Here is a 13,974-nt window from a genome sequence, read left to right on the forward strand (position 1 = left end):
AACAACTTCCACTTTCCTCTCACTGGCCACAGTGATGTTGTATAGCTATTCATACCTGCAGGAAAGGCTGCGTTTTAGTTAGACGTGTTGCCAGTTCCAACAAGATAATGAAGAAAGAGAGAATGGATATCAGGTAGACAGCCAGAAGCTTCTGACACAAGCTACCTGTGTATTTATTGCAGGAGACCCACTGGTGGATGCAGCACAGGGATGGGTGGGAGTTGGCCTGGGAAAGTCGGGCACTAGTTCAGGAGGGTGAGATTGTCAGTGCGTGCAGGTGGCACATTGATGGAGCAAGGCCAAGTCCAATGGGTCTGGGTTCTAGTCCTGGCTCTGTTATTTACCAACTGTGAGACCTTGAGCAAATGAATTCGCTTCTTTGCTTGTGTTACTTATCTGAGTCTATAAAAATGGGATACTAACGATATCTTCTTACAGTATTGTGGTGGCAATGAAATAAGGTAATCCATGGAAAGTGCTTATTTAGAACAGTGTCTGACACACAGTCATAGTCAGAAAACGTGAGCCAATATCCAGAGTTGGTAAAATGGGGCCAGATGTCCTTGTTTTGAAGGTGGTTCTGAGGTGTGGAAGGGAGAAGGAGACGTTGAGGAAGCTGCCAGCACAGGGGGGCATTGCCCCCTCATTCCCCCTTGTGGGGCCGCACCTGTCCTCTTTCACCCTCGGGCAGCCGACCAAGCTCCCACCTCAGGGTCTCTGAACTCGCTCCGCCTGGAGCAACCTTCCCACGGATGTCCTTGCGGCTCAGTGTCTCACTTTGTTCAGGTCTCTTCTCAAATATCATCTTCTTTCCTGATCCCCCTGGACCTCCATCCCTCGCTGTCTCTGGCACTCTTACAGTGATCTTCGTAGGACCCATCACCATCCAACGCCACAGTAGTTAGTATTTTTTTTTTACTAACTCCCCATCATCAGAACACAAGCTTCGTGAGGCTTGGTCAGGACCCAGCACATGATAGGCACTCAATGAACATTTGCTGAATGAATGAATAGTAGATATTAAGTCAGCGTTGGTCTCCTTTTAAAATGTAAGCATAACCAGCTAGCCCCAAGTGAGCATTTTCTAAGAGTCAGAAGAAGAATTCAGCCCAGAGGACGGGAAGGTTGGAGGAAGGTTGAGGAATTTGGAACATGGCAGAGGTCAGAAGAGGAGGACGTCTAGAATCCAGGAAGATGGACGGGGGAGTTGGTACAACACAGCCCAGTGCAAATCTGATTTTGAGGCAGGGTCTGGATAAATCCAGCAACCCTTTTATACCCCTGCCGGGTTAAGGACTTAGTCTCTGAATTTTGGGTGACTTTGAGCCTGTGTAGTTGATAGGTTTCACTTGGTTCAGTGTTTCTCAACCTTTAAAAATTATTTTCCCCCATCCCTACTTGGAGAAAAATTAAATTATCCTCTCTGACACAAAAAATTAAATACTAAGGAGTAAGATTTTGTTGGGCAGGATTTAGCTTTGTGCAGGCGGGGGGGTCCGCTAACTATTAATAATATCTAAGAGTTTTTGCCCCCCCCCCAAAACCAATTTTCACCCCCTTGTGAGTACTGTCACCTCTACTAAGAATATGTGACTGAGCTGAAAGGGGACCCAGGAAAGCTGGTCGATTCTAACACCGTATCAATAAATTCCTTCAGTAACAGAAGCATTTATTTTGAATGCTAAGGCTGTCAGCTTCAAGCTACTCAAAATTAATTTAAATTATCATGGCTATTTGCTTGAGATGGGAATCTAATTGGAGAATTATATATGGTAGGCAAAAGTGGCCTGTGCTGTTGGAATGGGCCTCTGTGCTCACAAATTCTGCTCACTCCTGAAATGGATTGATCTTCAGGCTCTTAGACCTTTGCACAAATTGGCCATTGGAGGATGTCAGTATTTGTAACTGCAGATTTCTGTTCTCTGTCTACTCTGGGTCAATGTTTTGCTCACTGGAATGTTTCACTGGATGTTGTAGAAGAACTACACTTTTCAAAGTATTGCAAAATTGTCTACCTTTTCTAATGTCTGAGCCATCTCAAAGCAGTGCAGGTGGATGGGAATACCTCTACTTCCCTTGTGTAGAAAATCCCAGCAAAATGAGTTGATAGAATAAGAGACTGGAAAGTTCACTGTGTGGCATTTGAGGTTATATGGAATTGAAAGGTTACGTAGCCCGTGACACCTGAAAATAAGACTAAAAATCTGTGAGGGTGTCCATTCACTGGCAAATTTTTTCCTCCTCTAAAGCTGCTTCCCTGCCCCCACCACATTTCAGGGTCAAGAGGATAGACTCCCCGCAGCCATTGATACCTTGTGACTGACCCCACCCCCGTGGCCAAAACTGATTGGACTGCACGTGGACAACTGGTCCAAGCTGAGCCAATCAGCTTTGTTCACGTCCAATGTATTACTTAATAACTTTTCAGTTGCAAAGAGTAGAAGACAAGGTAAAGTCTATTCATTTAAAGTTTTGTTTAGTTTTGTTCTTCTTTACTTTTTTAACTTTTTTTAAGTAGTTGAATTTTTCAAATGTAATCTATTGTAAGGATTGATACGGTCTTTCAGACTGAGGGGGAAGGCCCAACACAGCCACGTCCAGGATGGCCAAAACTAACAACAGGATTGCTGTGGGGAAGCCGAGGGTGTTCTCTCTTTCCAGTCCTGCACCTCTGTCCTCTACTGATCAACTTTATTTTATTTCCTGTTAGGATGACCTAGCTACTCGGTCCACACAGCAGGTGGAATGTTGCCATCGAGAGCCCCTAGTTTGAAAGTTATAGTTCCTGACACACACTAGAGACTAGGACCCTTTCACTCTGAGTCCTGGGACTCAGTTCTCAGGGAAGAACTCTGATTGTCCCAGCTTGGATGAGATGTCCAGCCCTGGACCAATTGACAGGGGGAGGGAAGGTATTATGTGAACAACGTGAACATGTCAATTCTTTTTTTTTTTTTTTTTTTTGTCTTTTTTGTGACTGGCCGCACCACGCTCAGCCAGTGAGTGCACTGGCCATCCCTATATAGGATCCGAACCCGCGGAGGGAGCGCTGTTGCACTCCCAGCGCTGCACTCTCCCGAGCGCACCACAGGCTCGGCCCAAATATGTCAGTTCTGTTAAGAGGGTCGTCATAGACTTATCACACTCTGATTTCCATTTATTTATTCATCTCCCCACTAGACTATGAATTCCTTCAGGGCAAGGAATTTGCCTTATTGACAGAACATTCTCAGTTCCAAGTTCAAGGCCTGGTTCTTCAGAGATGTTCAATAACTACTTGCTGAATGAATGAATCAATACAAATTGACATAAGGAAAAATTTTTCTACCACTCTTAAATTTAGTTTTCTTCAATTAGACTTATTTAAAGAGCCTCTTGCCCAAGATATTTACTCTGTGTTTATATGTATGGAACTGTTGAACTGTGACTAACACCTTGAATCTCAGGCCATTAAAATTTTAATTGAAAGGATATTTAAAAATTTTTTTGTAATTTATTGAGAGTCTACAATGTGACAGGTGCTGCTCTGGGACAGCAAATATATTGATCAATAAGATGCTGTCACTGTATTAGAGGACCTTTCCGTTGAATACTAGAGAACTTAGAGATCTTAGCTTAACTTTTTCATTTTACAGATGAGAAAATGGAAACTCATAAAGCTTGTTAGGCCCAACAGAGAATGTTTTTGTTTATTCATAAGGGGTTTTTTTTGTTTTTTGTCAGCTGGCTGGTACAGGGGTACAGGGATCAGTCCCTGGACTTTGGCATTATCAGCACCACACTCTAACCACCCAAGCTAACTGGCCAGCCTTTTATTCATAAGATTTTAATACGTGTGCGAGTGAAGTTATTTTTAGTGAGAAGGATTACGTATTTTGGCCGAAGGAGATATTCAATCTTCGTACATATACGGATTATCTCTTTTTTTTTTGATCTTGCATTTCCTTTTAATAGCCATGTGATTATGTAAATGATATTTGCTAAGCTTTTGATTTATTTGGAACCAATTAATAGCTGGCACTCAGGTTCTTTGGAAACTCAAAGCACACTATATTGGAAGTTTCTTTTTGGTTACAGAGTAATAAGGTCATTTATTATTGACATGGCTACTGACACCTCTCCCATTTATTATTATTCCTTGTTAAATCACTTCCTGAGAAGGCTGGTGAATGTTTTCCACCGTAGACAGCATAGTTTATATTGACTTTCTCTGGGAGAAAATGAAGAGAGTGAAAGGGATTATTTTTCTGTGTTTACGGAGGACAGAGGTGAAAATTTTCTTTGGTAGAGAAGGCAAGCTGGCAATGGAATGCAATTAACCTTTCATTGGGGGCCCATTATGTGCCAGGCACTGTGCAGAATTCAGAGGGGGTGAGGCTCCAGCTCTGGTAGAGAGACCCACTGCCACAATTGGCTGGGTTTGACCAAGTTACCAAAGAAAAAAGGTAGAGGAGATTAAAAGCTGTAGGATGAAAAGGGACTTGATTTCCTCCAAATCCACATGATAAACATGGAACAATAGTTAGGCTGAGGAATGATGTTGCCCTAGGGCAGGGCCAGAATCTCTCTGTGGTGTTGGTTGTCTCTTTCTCCTCTTGGTAGCATGGTCAGAACATATTTCTGGAATTGAGAGCCCTCCTGTGTGTGCAGTTGGGCTGATCAAGGCAAATTAACATAGATTTTCATTTCCTAGGAATGTAAGTTCTTAAATATGTCCACACCCCTCTACAGCCTTCCAAGGGGTCTTGTCACATGGCCACCTGTTTAGATTTAAGTTTGATTGTATATTGATGGGGCTGTCCTGGCAAAAGTTATCTCATTTTCCTGCTGATTAGGGAAACTTCCTGGAGGTCAATGTTCCAGAGGCTTCTGTCTGAGGGAAGGGAGTATGTGTGTGTGCAGGCGTATGTGTGTGTGCGTGTGTGTGTATACAGGGTGGAGGGAACCACACCGGGGCATGGGGAGAGGCACTAGGTGCCTGGTCTGTGGTTGGCATCTGAAAAGCAAACACGGTCTTTCTGTAACACAGGAGGCCATGTGTTCTGTCAGAAGGCTCACAGTTGTGACAGGAATTTTTTGTTTTTTCCTCTTCCTCTCCCAGGTGTGAATGAGCCCGGGGAGGACACACTGTTACTGCTCTCTGCTGTGTCATTTGCCTGGACCCTGCTGTGAAATGAACCCAGCAAGGACTGCGGGACACTTTCCTCCCTTCCCCTGTTGAGCACTCCAGAGCTGTCGTTCTGCTGTTGTTCTAACTGGGTCCCATCCTCCTCTGGCCAAGCGAAACAGCCCAGTCTCAAGTAGGCGTCCTAGGCTCATCTGCCAGCCTGAACATGAACACAGGCAACACTGATGACAGCCAGGGTTCCCCAGGGACATGGGGCCCCATGGGGTCCGGCCCCCAGGAGCAGGACCACTCATGATGTTGGTGTCGTGGAGTGAGCACCATGCCTATCACCCAGGACAATGCCAGGCTGCACCTGCCCCTCCTCTACCAGTGGCTGCAGAACAGCCTCCAGGAGGGTGGGGATGGGCCAGAGCAGCGGCTGTGCCAGGCAGCCATCCAGAAGCTGCAGGAGTATATCCAGCTGAACTTCACAGTGGATGACAGCACGGTCCCACCTGACCACAGCCCCCCCGAGATGGAGATCTGCACTGTGTACCTCACCAAGGAGCTGGGGGACACAGAGACTGTGGGCCTCAGTTTTGGGAACATCCCTGTTTTCGGGGACTATGGTGAAAAGCGCAGAGGGGGCAAGAAGAGGAAGACCCACCAGGGCCCTGTGCTGGATGTGGGCTGCATCTGGGTGACGGAGCTAAGGAAGAACAGCCCAGCAGGCAAGAGTGGGAAGGTCCGCCTGCGGGATGAGATCCTCTCCTTGAACGGGCAGCTGATGGTTGGAGTTGATGTCAGTGGGGCCAGGTAAGTGGGGGGAGCACCAGCTGGCATGGGGCTGGACATGGGACCCGGACATGGGACCCAGACATGGCACCCCTGTGGTTCACTTATGTCTGGTGCTGCAGAGGGTTATGAGTCCTGCTGGTAAGAAGCTCATGGCATTTACCCTAATGGGAATATACACTGAGTTGGTCTCATGGCATTTCTTTTTCTTTTTTCATTCTCTCTTAGAGGACTCAGAGTCAGAGTATTTCCTTTTCCCCTGAAACTTGGGGTAGGAAGAAAAGAAACAGTACATGAAACAAGAGTGTAAGAAGTGTCATATTGAGATAGACCTTCTCATCCACTCAACCCAGCATTTCACTTCCAATCAGAACACCAAAGTTTGGGTCCTGGATGTGTTTCCTTCTGCCTGTTCCATGTCTTCTTAGTCACAGCAACCACGAGGCTCCTAGACTCACAGTCCAGAAGCCCTATATAGAAAAATCCACTTGGATATCATCTGAATGTTTATTGAATAATCTTGAGCATATTTCTGTTTTCTACCCACATGGCCACCTACCATGGTAGTAAGTTGTGACTGGACTGTTTTGTTGTTCCCCAGGTAAGTCGGGGAACAAGACCCAGGGGTCCCCCAGACCACACTCAGGTCTAATGATTCACTAGAAGGAATCACAGAACTCAGAAAAGCTTTCGTACTTATAGTTACAGTGCATTACAGTGAAAGGATACAGATTAAAATCAGCAAAGGCAAAAGGTGCAGAGGAGTCTAGAGAGGCCAGGCACAAGCTTCAGTTGTCTGTCCCAGTGGAGTTTTGCAGACAATGCTCAATTCTCCCAGCAGTGATATGTAACAACACATGTAGGGCATGGCCAACCAGGGAAGCTCAGCTGAGCCTTAGTGTCCAAGGTTTTTATTGGGGTCGGTTACAGGAGTATGGAGTGCCCGTGTGGCTGACCTTAGTTACTCAGTCTCCAGTCCCTCCAGAAGTTAAACTAATGCCACGTGACCCAAGGCTCCCACCATAAATCACATTGTTACCATAAACTATCAGACCAAACACCGCAGGTATACAAAGACACTGTTTTCAGGCAGGATATTCCAAGAGTTTAGATGTTATCTCCTAGGAGCAGGTCAGGGGCTAGCTCTTTCTTTGGAATGTACATGGGCTGACAACTGCAAACCTGCTGAGTTAACCCTTTACACACCAGAGTTTTAATGATGGATATATAAGAAAGAGACTGGGAAAGAGAATTTGAGGATATTCTGAGTGAGGTGCATAAATTTTGTCAAGTTTTCAGGGACTCCTGTGAGAAGGGCTCCTATATCCTAGGAGAGAATCATGAAGAGAAAGCCACCTTGAGAAGCATGGTGGCCTTTGGATGATGGAGACATGTAACCCAAGGAGACCCTGCAGGGAGAGAGCTAGAGCATAGGTACCTTGACCTTAATTTTCTCTTTCTCTCTAGCCTTCCTACCATCAGTGGAAACCAGCCAGAAGCCAGAGGCAAGGGAGCCCACTGATGTTGTCCATATGTGTCAGCATGTTGCGGCAAAGTGTAGGGCGGAGAAGGGTGGAGAGTGGACGTGGAGGGTCAACAGTGGACATGGGAGTCATCGGGCATGTACAACATGGTCCAAGTTTCAGTGCTCCAGTGCATGGAAAGGCATAGCACAGGGTTGGCTGGAGGTGTGAACACTCAATAGACTCTCTCATCAACACCAGTATTTCCTCTGGGTTGCCTCTTTGGCTAACGATTGGATGCCTGACTGGCAGTTACTGAGAGGCTACTCATTTTCAAGGAGGGATGTTGAAGAAAAGTGATTTCATTCGGGATTAGAGATTGTTTTTAGAAAAAGAGCAAGACTGATACATGAGCAGGGAGGGGGTATCCAAGAGGAGAGCACAGTGGTCAAGGGCTCCAGCTCCAGAGCAGGTAACTGGGGCTGCCTCTCCAGGTTCCCACGTACCAGTTGGTTGACCTTGGGAAAATTATACCTCTTAGCCTCAGACTTCCCATCTGTGAAATGGGAATGATAAGACCATTGATACCAATGACTAAATGATGAAATACAAGCGTACTTCAAAAAGTTCATGGAAGAATAGAACTAAAAGATAATATGAATCTTCCTATGAGCTTTTTGAAGACCCCTCATAATATATACAAAGGGATTATTAACACGATGTCTAGTAAGTAGTGCTCTATAAATATCAGTATTATAATTACTGCTATACATGGAGAATGGGAAGACTGGGAATGTCTTATCCTGGAGGTTGCTGGAGTCTTTAAGACCTTGGAGAAGACCATTCCATACAGCAGAAATCTCTCTTATCTGTTTAAGAAGCTCTTCCCTTATGTGGCAAAGTTTTTATCCCAGACTCTGAAAGCCTATCTGACCCTGGAATGAGATGGCTTTCCAGCTACCATTAGAGGATTCCTTGGTCTTTTAATTTACTTGTTGGGGGGGAATGATAGAATGATGCCCAGTTTTGCAAAGAAAGAAGATACAGAAGAATAGAAAGGTGATGGGCCCAGGGTCACGGCACAAGGTGGAACACAGAACTAGCCTCTGTAGTAAACACTGTGTGGAAGGAGCAAGTATGGTGAGATGGGGGAGCAGTGGACTGAGTCTGGGATGCCAGGTTCTCCCCACACGTCTTCGAGCTACTAGCTTTGAGACCCTGGGTAAGTGTGTGTTGGCATGGTGGAGTTGGGGCAGAAGGGATGTTAGCTGCAGCTGCCTATGCTGAAATATTAGGGATGAACTATGAAACATTTTCAATCCATCTGGGCTAGTTACTGTTCCAGTAGCCTATAGAGGTGGAGCAGTGTTCCTGTAATGTCACAGTGATAACTGGCAGAGCCGACACTTGGTCTCCCTCTTCTGACTCCCAGCTGGGCACTGATCTGGTGCACCACCACACTTCTGTGCCCTCGAAAGGAGATATTTGGATGGGTCTGGCCAGTTGGCATGAGAATGAAATAGCTGAAGCTGGAGAGTTTAGGGAATCAGAATAAGAGGAAAGGTCAGGGGACAGTCCTGTTGGATCTATAATTGTTACAAGTGGGTGTTGTACAGTGTATCTGGAATTTGTTTTTTGTTTTCTTGGTTGTTTTTTGTGGCTGGCCAGTGTCGGGATCTGAACCCTTGACCTTGGTATTATAACACCACACTCTAACCAACTGAGCTAACTAGCCAGCTGGAATTTGTTTTAATCAGGTATGGTAAGACATGCAGACAAGGAAACGAGTGTCCTGAAGGAAGAAGTTTACATTCACAGATCCCAGAAACAGGAGGGACAGCACGCCACACAGAGCCACATGGGAAAGTGCCAGCGTTGGTCAGAAGGCAGAGGGGGAAGGGAGGAAAACATGCCCCAGGGACTTGATTGAGGTTTTCATGGAAGGCGGGGTAGGTACGTGGAGTAAGCTTAGGACTGAACAACCCGAACAGTGTTGTTGTTGGGCTCTGGACTGTAGGCATGGTCCCAAGTTGTCTAGTACCTGGCTCTGGGGTGATTTAGGGCAGGGGGATATGGGCTTGGTGTGTGAGAAGATTGGTTGGTTTGTACATCAAAAGTGCACTCACAAGGGAGTTGTTTGCTGTCTTTAGGAATTAGCCGCCCTGGCAGTGGCTGTCTGTCTGGGATCAAGGCCTCAACTTCCAAGGCATAAAGTATACAGAAAATAAGAAAATATAGTCAACACACTGGGCTTCTGGAAACTTTCCACAGCTGAGGAAGTAAACCTTTCATTTTTTTTTTTTTTTAAAAGATGACCGGTAAGGGGATCTTAACCCTTGGCTTGGTGTTGTCAGCACCATGCTCACCCAGTGAGCTAACCGGCCATCCCTATATGGGATCCGAACCCGGGGCCTTGGTGTTATCAGCACCACACTCTCCCGAGTGAGCCACGGGCCGGCCCAGGAAGTAAACCTTTCAGACATAACTTTTTTAGTAGTAAACAGCTGTGCCTCTGAAGTTCCCTTCCACAATGGTGCAGTCATGGTTGTGCCAGACGATGAAGGGCCAGGTGAGGGAGGGTGGACCTGAAGCCACTGTGGTGTAGGATGGGAGAAGGGCAAGGCTAAGGCCTATTGCTTGGTCTGCAAGAGAGCATGAAATTGAACCGAGCAGTGAGGTAAGGAATCCTGGAGTCCTGGACTCCCATTGCCTCATCCCAAGCAAAAAGTCAACAAGACAGAAGAGAAGGAGACTAGCCTGGTTTTTCAAGGTTCCCTCCACAGTTCTCCATTTATTGAGCCATTTCTACTATAGTGGACGTCTGCTAGCCACCATCTCATTTAATACATACCACAACTCTATAAAGAACAGCTGTAGATGAGAAATCTTGGCTGCACATAACTTGCCCAAGGTCACCTAGGTAAGAGGCAGAATCAGATTTGAACTCGGGTCTATCTGGCTCCACAGTCTGCATTCCTAACCAATCTGTGTTATACTGGCTCAGCGTCTGCCCCAGAGCTGTACTTTGGTCCTTGTCATGTGGTCTGGTACATAATTTCATGGATGGTTTACAGCTCACAAAATATCTCCTCAGTATAATCGCAGACACCAGGAAAGAAAATTACTGGAACAAACTATAAGGTTTCCACCCACCCAAACTGACAAGGAAAACAGAAGCTCCCTTCCTCATCTTATAAAAGGAAACCCAATTTTAATGTAGAATCCCTTTGGCAAACTTACATCTAGCCAGAGCTTTAGGATTAGAAGTTCTTTGAGATTTAGTTAGTACAGAGTTTAAAGTGTTTGGAATGTTCTCAAGATGTTCCTTTCCATTTTTTTAAACGAACAGTTTCCTTCAATACTAAAATTTTCCATCTCCCTATATGGTTTTGTCCTAAAAGTAGTGAGTAGGAATTAGGGTTCTGTACAGACTCTCGGCCCCTCAAAAAGCCCCCTCCATTGATGATCGCCTATTCACCCTCATTTTTAAGCAACAGATTTCAGGGGTCAATACACCAACTTTCTGCCCATCTTGCGAACATGATAAATCACCCACACTAGTGCATTTAATTATAATATGAGGCATTCTTTTAGGCAATCTGTTCTGCTCCCTCTTTTGAGTTTGAATTTGAATTCAAAACTACCTCAAATGATGCTATGGGTCGAATTTGGCTCCCCCCAAAATTTATATGTTGAAGTCTTAACCCCCAGTACCTCAGAATGTGACCTTATTAGGAAATAGGGGAGGCTGGCCAGTTGGCTCAGTTGGTTAGAGCACAGCGGTGATAACACCAAGGTCAAGGGTTCGGATCCCCTTACCAACCAGCCACAAAGAAAAAACAAAAATAGGGTCATTGCAGATGTAAGTAGTTAAGATGAGGTCATGCTGGAATAGGGTTGGTCCCTAATCCAGTATGACTGGTGTCTTTATAAAAAGGGCAAATTTGGACACAGACATACACACAGGGATAACGCCGTGTGAAGACTGGAGTAACGCTGCTACAAGCCAGGGGACTTGGAAGCTAGAAGAGAGACCTGGAACAGATGCTCTCCTTGCACCTCAGGGGAGCGTGGCCCTGCTGACAACTTGATCTCGGACTTCTAGCCTCTGAAACTGTGAGACAATAAATTTCTGTTGCTTAAACCATTCCGCTTGTGGCACTTGGTCATGGCAGCCCTAGAATACTAATAAAGGTGATATTTTGACACTGTCACCTCAGGGTGAGACAATTTTTCAAATGCTTTCTTCCCTGATATAAGCAACTCTGGAAACTTGAGAGGACGCTGGATGTTTTTGGAAGAGGACACTCAGAGAATCACATGTGTGTTAAGTGTGGGAGGAGCAGGTGCAAAATGTGGGAGATGAGGTCATGGTTTGCTTATTTCAAAAATTAGTTTAGAGTCAATTTGGAATGTTCATCCCTGGGGAAAGAACAGAAAATTCACAGCCATGGGGTTGATAGCCCTTCTGCACCCCAGACCCAGACTAGAACCTAAACCTGTGACTGCCCCCAAATTAAAAACCCCTTTCCTGCCTTCTCATCGGCTGGTCCTCTGAGGTCTGCAGTTTGCTTCTAGGCTCTGAGAAGTCCTCATTCTTTTGAGTGATAGCAGCTTTGTCCTGGTGGGAACTTCTAGAGAACCTTCTGGAATGGGGAGAGATATCAGTCATGTTCAGTGTCATGAGTCCCATCTTGCAGGCGTAGCTGGTAACACACACAGGGAATTTTTTGTTTGTGAGCTCTATTACATCCTCTCTGGGGAAAGATGATGTTTTTCTGGACTGTTCTATTTACTTCTGTCTGGTTCAGAAAGAACAGGGAAGGTTTTTTAGATTATTTCCTACAAGGAATACTTTGTACCCCTGTCACTCCCTCCGCTAGCTTTCTATAAGTAAACTAGATCTGTTCCCTGAGGACAGATTGTTCCAAATTGGTAACAAAATGTGGAATGAATTAAAACAAAACCCACACACCAAAACAAAAACAAACAGCCTTTTCTGAAAAAGGCCAACATTTTACTTAAAACATATTTTTTTTAGGATATGAACTTTAACTGGACATTTTTGTACATTCATAAACGTGAACACTGCATAGTGCTAAGAACACGGGCCATGGAGAGAGGGGGATCTGCCTTCCAGACCCACTTATTGGCCACGTGACTGTGGGCAAGTTAGCTCAGCCACGGGAGGAGGATGCTATTTCCCTAATAGGGCATTTAGTGGATGAGAGCAGATGATTTACTTAATGTGCTCAATACGGCATCTGGCACATGGTAGACATTCAATCAGAGGTAGCTTTTAACGCCCCACCCAGTGGGCCTCAGGCAACCTGAACCCAGGGCACAGTGTGCAACTGAGAAAAGGCCGTGGAGTTTGAGGGAAAGAGAAGAGCCTCAGACTCTGCCAGTTCACTCAGCAAGAAAGACAAAGAATACTCTACAGCCCAGAAACTCAGGTGATATTCAAATATTGAGCAACCCATATGGTGTGGTACCAAGCAACTGCAAAGGGTGCTGGCGTGTGCAGAAGCAGAGTCCTGGAGCCCACAGGCTGCACAGCGCCTTTGAGTTCCTGGACTGTGAGAATCTATGCGGTCCCAGGAGAGAGGCTGACCGAGGGCACCCGAAGTTGGGGTGCTTGGTGACTGGAGCAGAGCATTATACTCTGGGAGGACTAGCTGAACATCAGCCAACTCTGGTCAAAAGTAACCTTCAGCACAGTCCCCACTGCCTTGAAATTGTGTGTAAAATTAAATTTAGGGTTTTACAAGCTTAGACTCTGGTTACCCATGGCAACCTCGAGTTCCCTCTGGATTATAGCAGATTTTAAACAGAGTGTCAGGAGACTGTTAGAATGTGTTACTTGGAGAAATGAGTGCAGGTAGCTATGTAGGTAGGTGGCAGAGAGGAAGAATTGCCAATTATAGCTTTATAATATAGTCTCTGGGGCCGTTTAGCACAAGGGTGCTGCCTACCTGAAAGTGCCCAGTGGCACCCAGTACTCTGTGCAGGACTGTAATATAGCAGGAGGTGGCCACCATGATGACCTAGAGACATTAAGGAGAGGTTAAAGTATACTCAGCTTGCTGTTTAAGAAGCCAGAGAAGCGTGTAATACAATTTAGAAAGGTTTCCGTTACAGAAGGTTAAAAGGGAAACAAGTTTCAGCATTTAAAATTCAATTATCTGGAAAACTTGCCATGTGGAAAGCCCGTCCCTGAGGATGCCATGTCATTGAAGCGTTTGGGGACCGCGCTGCACCCCACTTCTTTCTTTTTAGCCTGCTTTTCCCACGTGCTATTTCATTCCATGACTTGGTTGCTGGAAGTTATCCCAGAGTTCACCCAAGTCCCGTTTTCTCATTGTACCAAGGAGGAAACTGAGGCTCTGGAGGTGGTTTCCTGGGGTCAAGTATCTTCTCAGAGAAGAGCGAGGCCTAGAATTCTAGAACTTTTTCTTCAGTAGTAACTAATGAAATTAGGATAGTTTGTTTAGTTTATTATTTACAGTAAAAACAGATAAAAAATCAAGTTTTCCTCCGTGTTCTGTAAATGGATGGTCACGACCTCCAGAAGCTTCACTCTCAACAAGAGCTTAGCTGATAGCAGCC

General features: G+C 45.5%; 1 protein-coding gene across 5 annotated transcripts in view; it reads left to right on the plus strand.

Annotated features, from left to right (window-relative positions):
* PDZD2 (PDZ domain containing 2) overlaps window positions 1–13,974 on the plus strand; it is a 364,182-nt gene that overhangs the window by 118,367 nt on the left and 231,841 nt on the right. For all 5 annotated transcript variants that reach the window (XM_063083810.1, XM_063083827.1, XM_063083831.1 and 2 more), the window contains one exon: window positions 5,102–5,923. In XM_063083810.1, coding sequence (XP_062939880.1) covers window positions 5,448–5,923 — 476 coding nt within the window. In that variant the 5' untranslated portion in view covers window positions 5,102–5,447. The remainder of the gene's footprint in view (window positions 1–5,101; window positions 5,924–13,974) is intronic.

Source organism: Cynocephalus volans, chromosome 2 (assembly GCF_027409185.1).
Source record: "Cynocephalus volans isolate mCynVol1 chromosome 2, mCynVol1.pri, whole genome shotgun sequence".
NCBI lineage: Eukaryota > Metazoa > Chordata > Mammalia > Dermoptera > Cynocephalidae > Cynocephalus > Cynocephalus volans.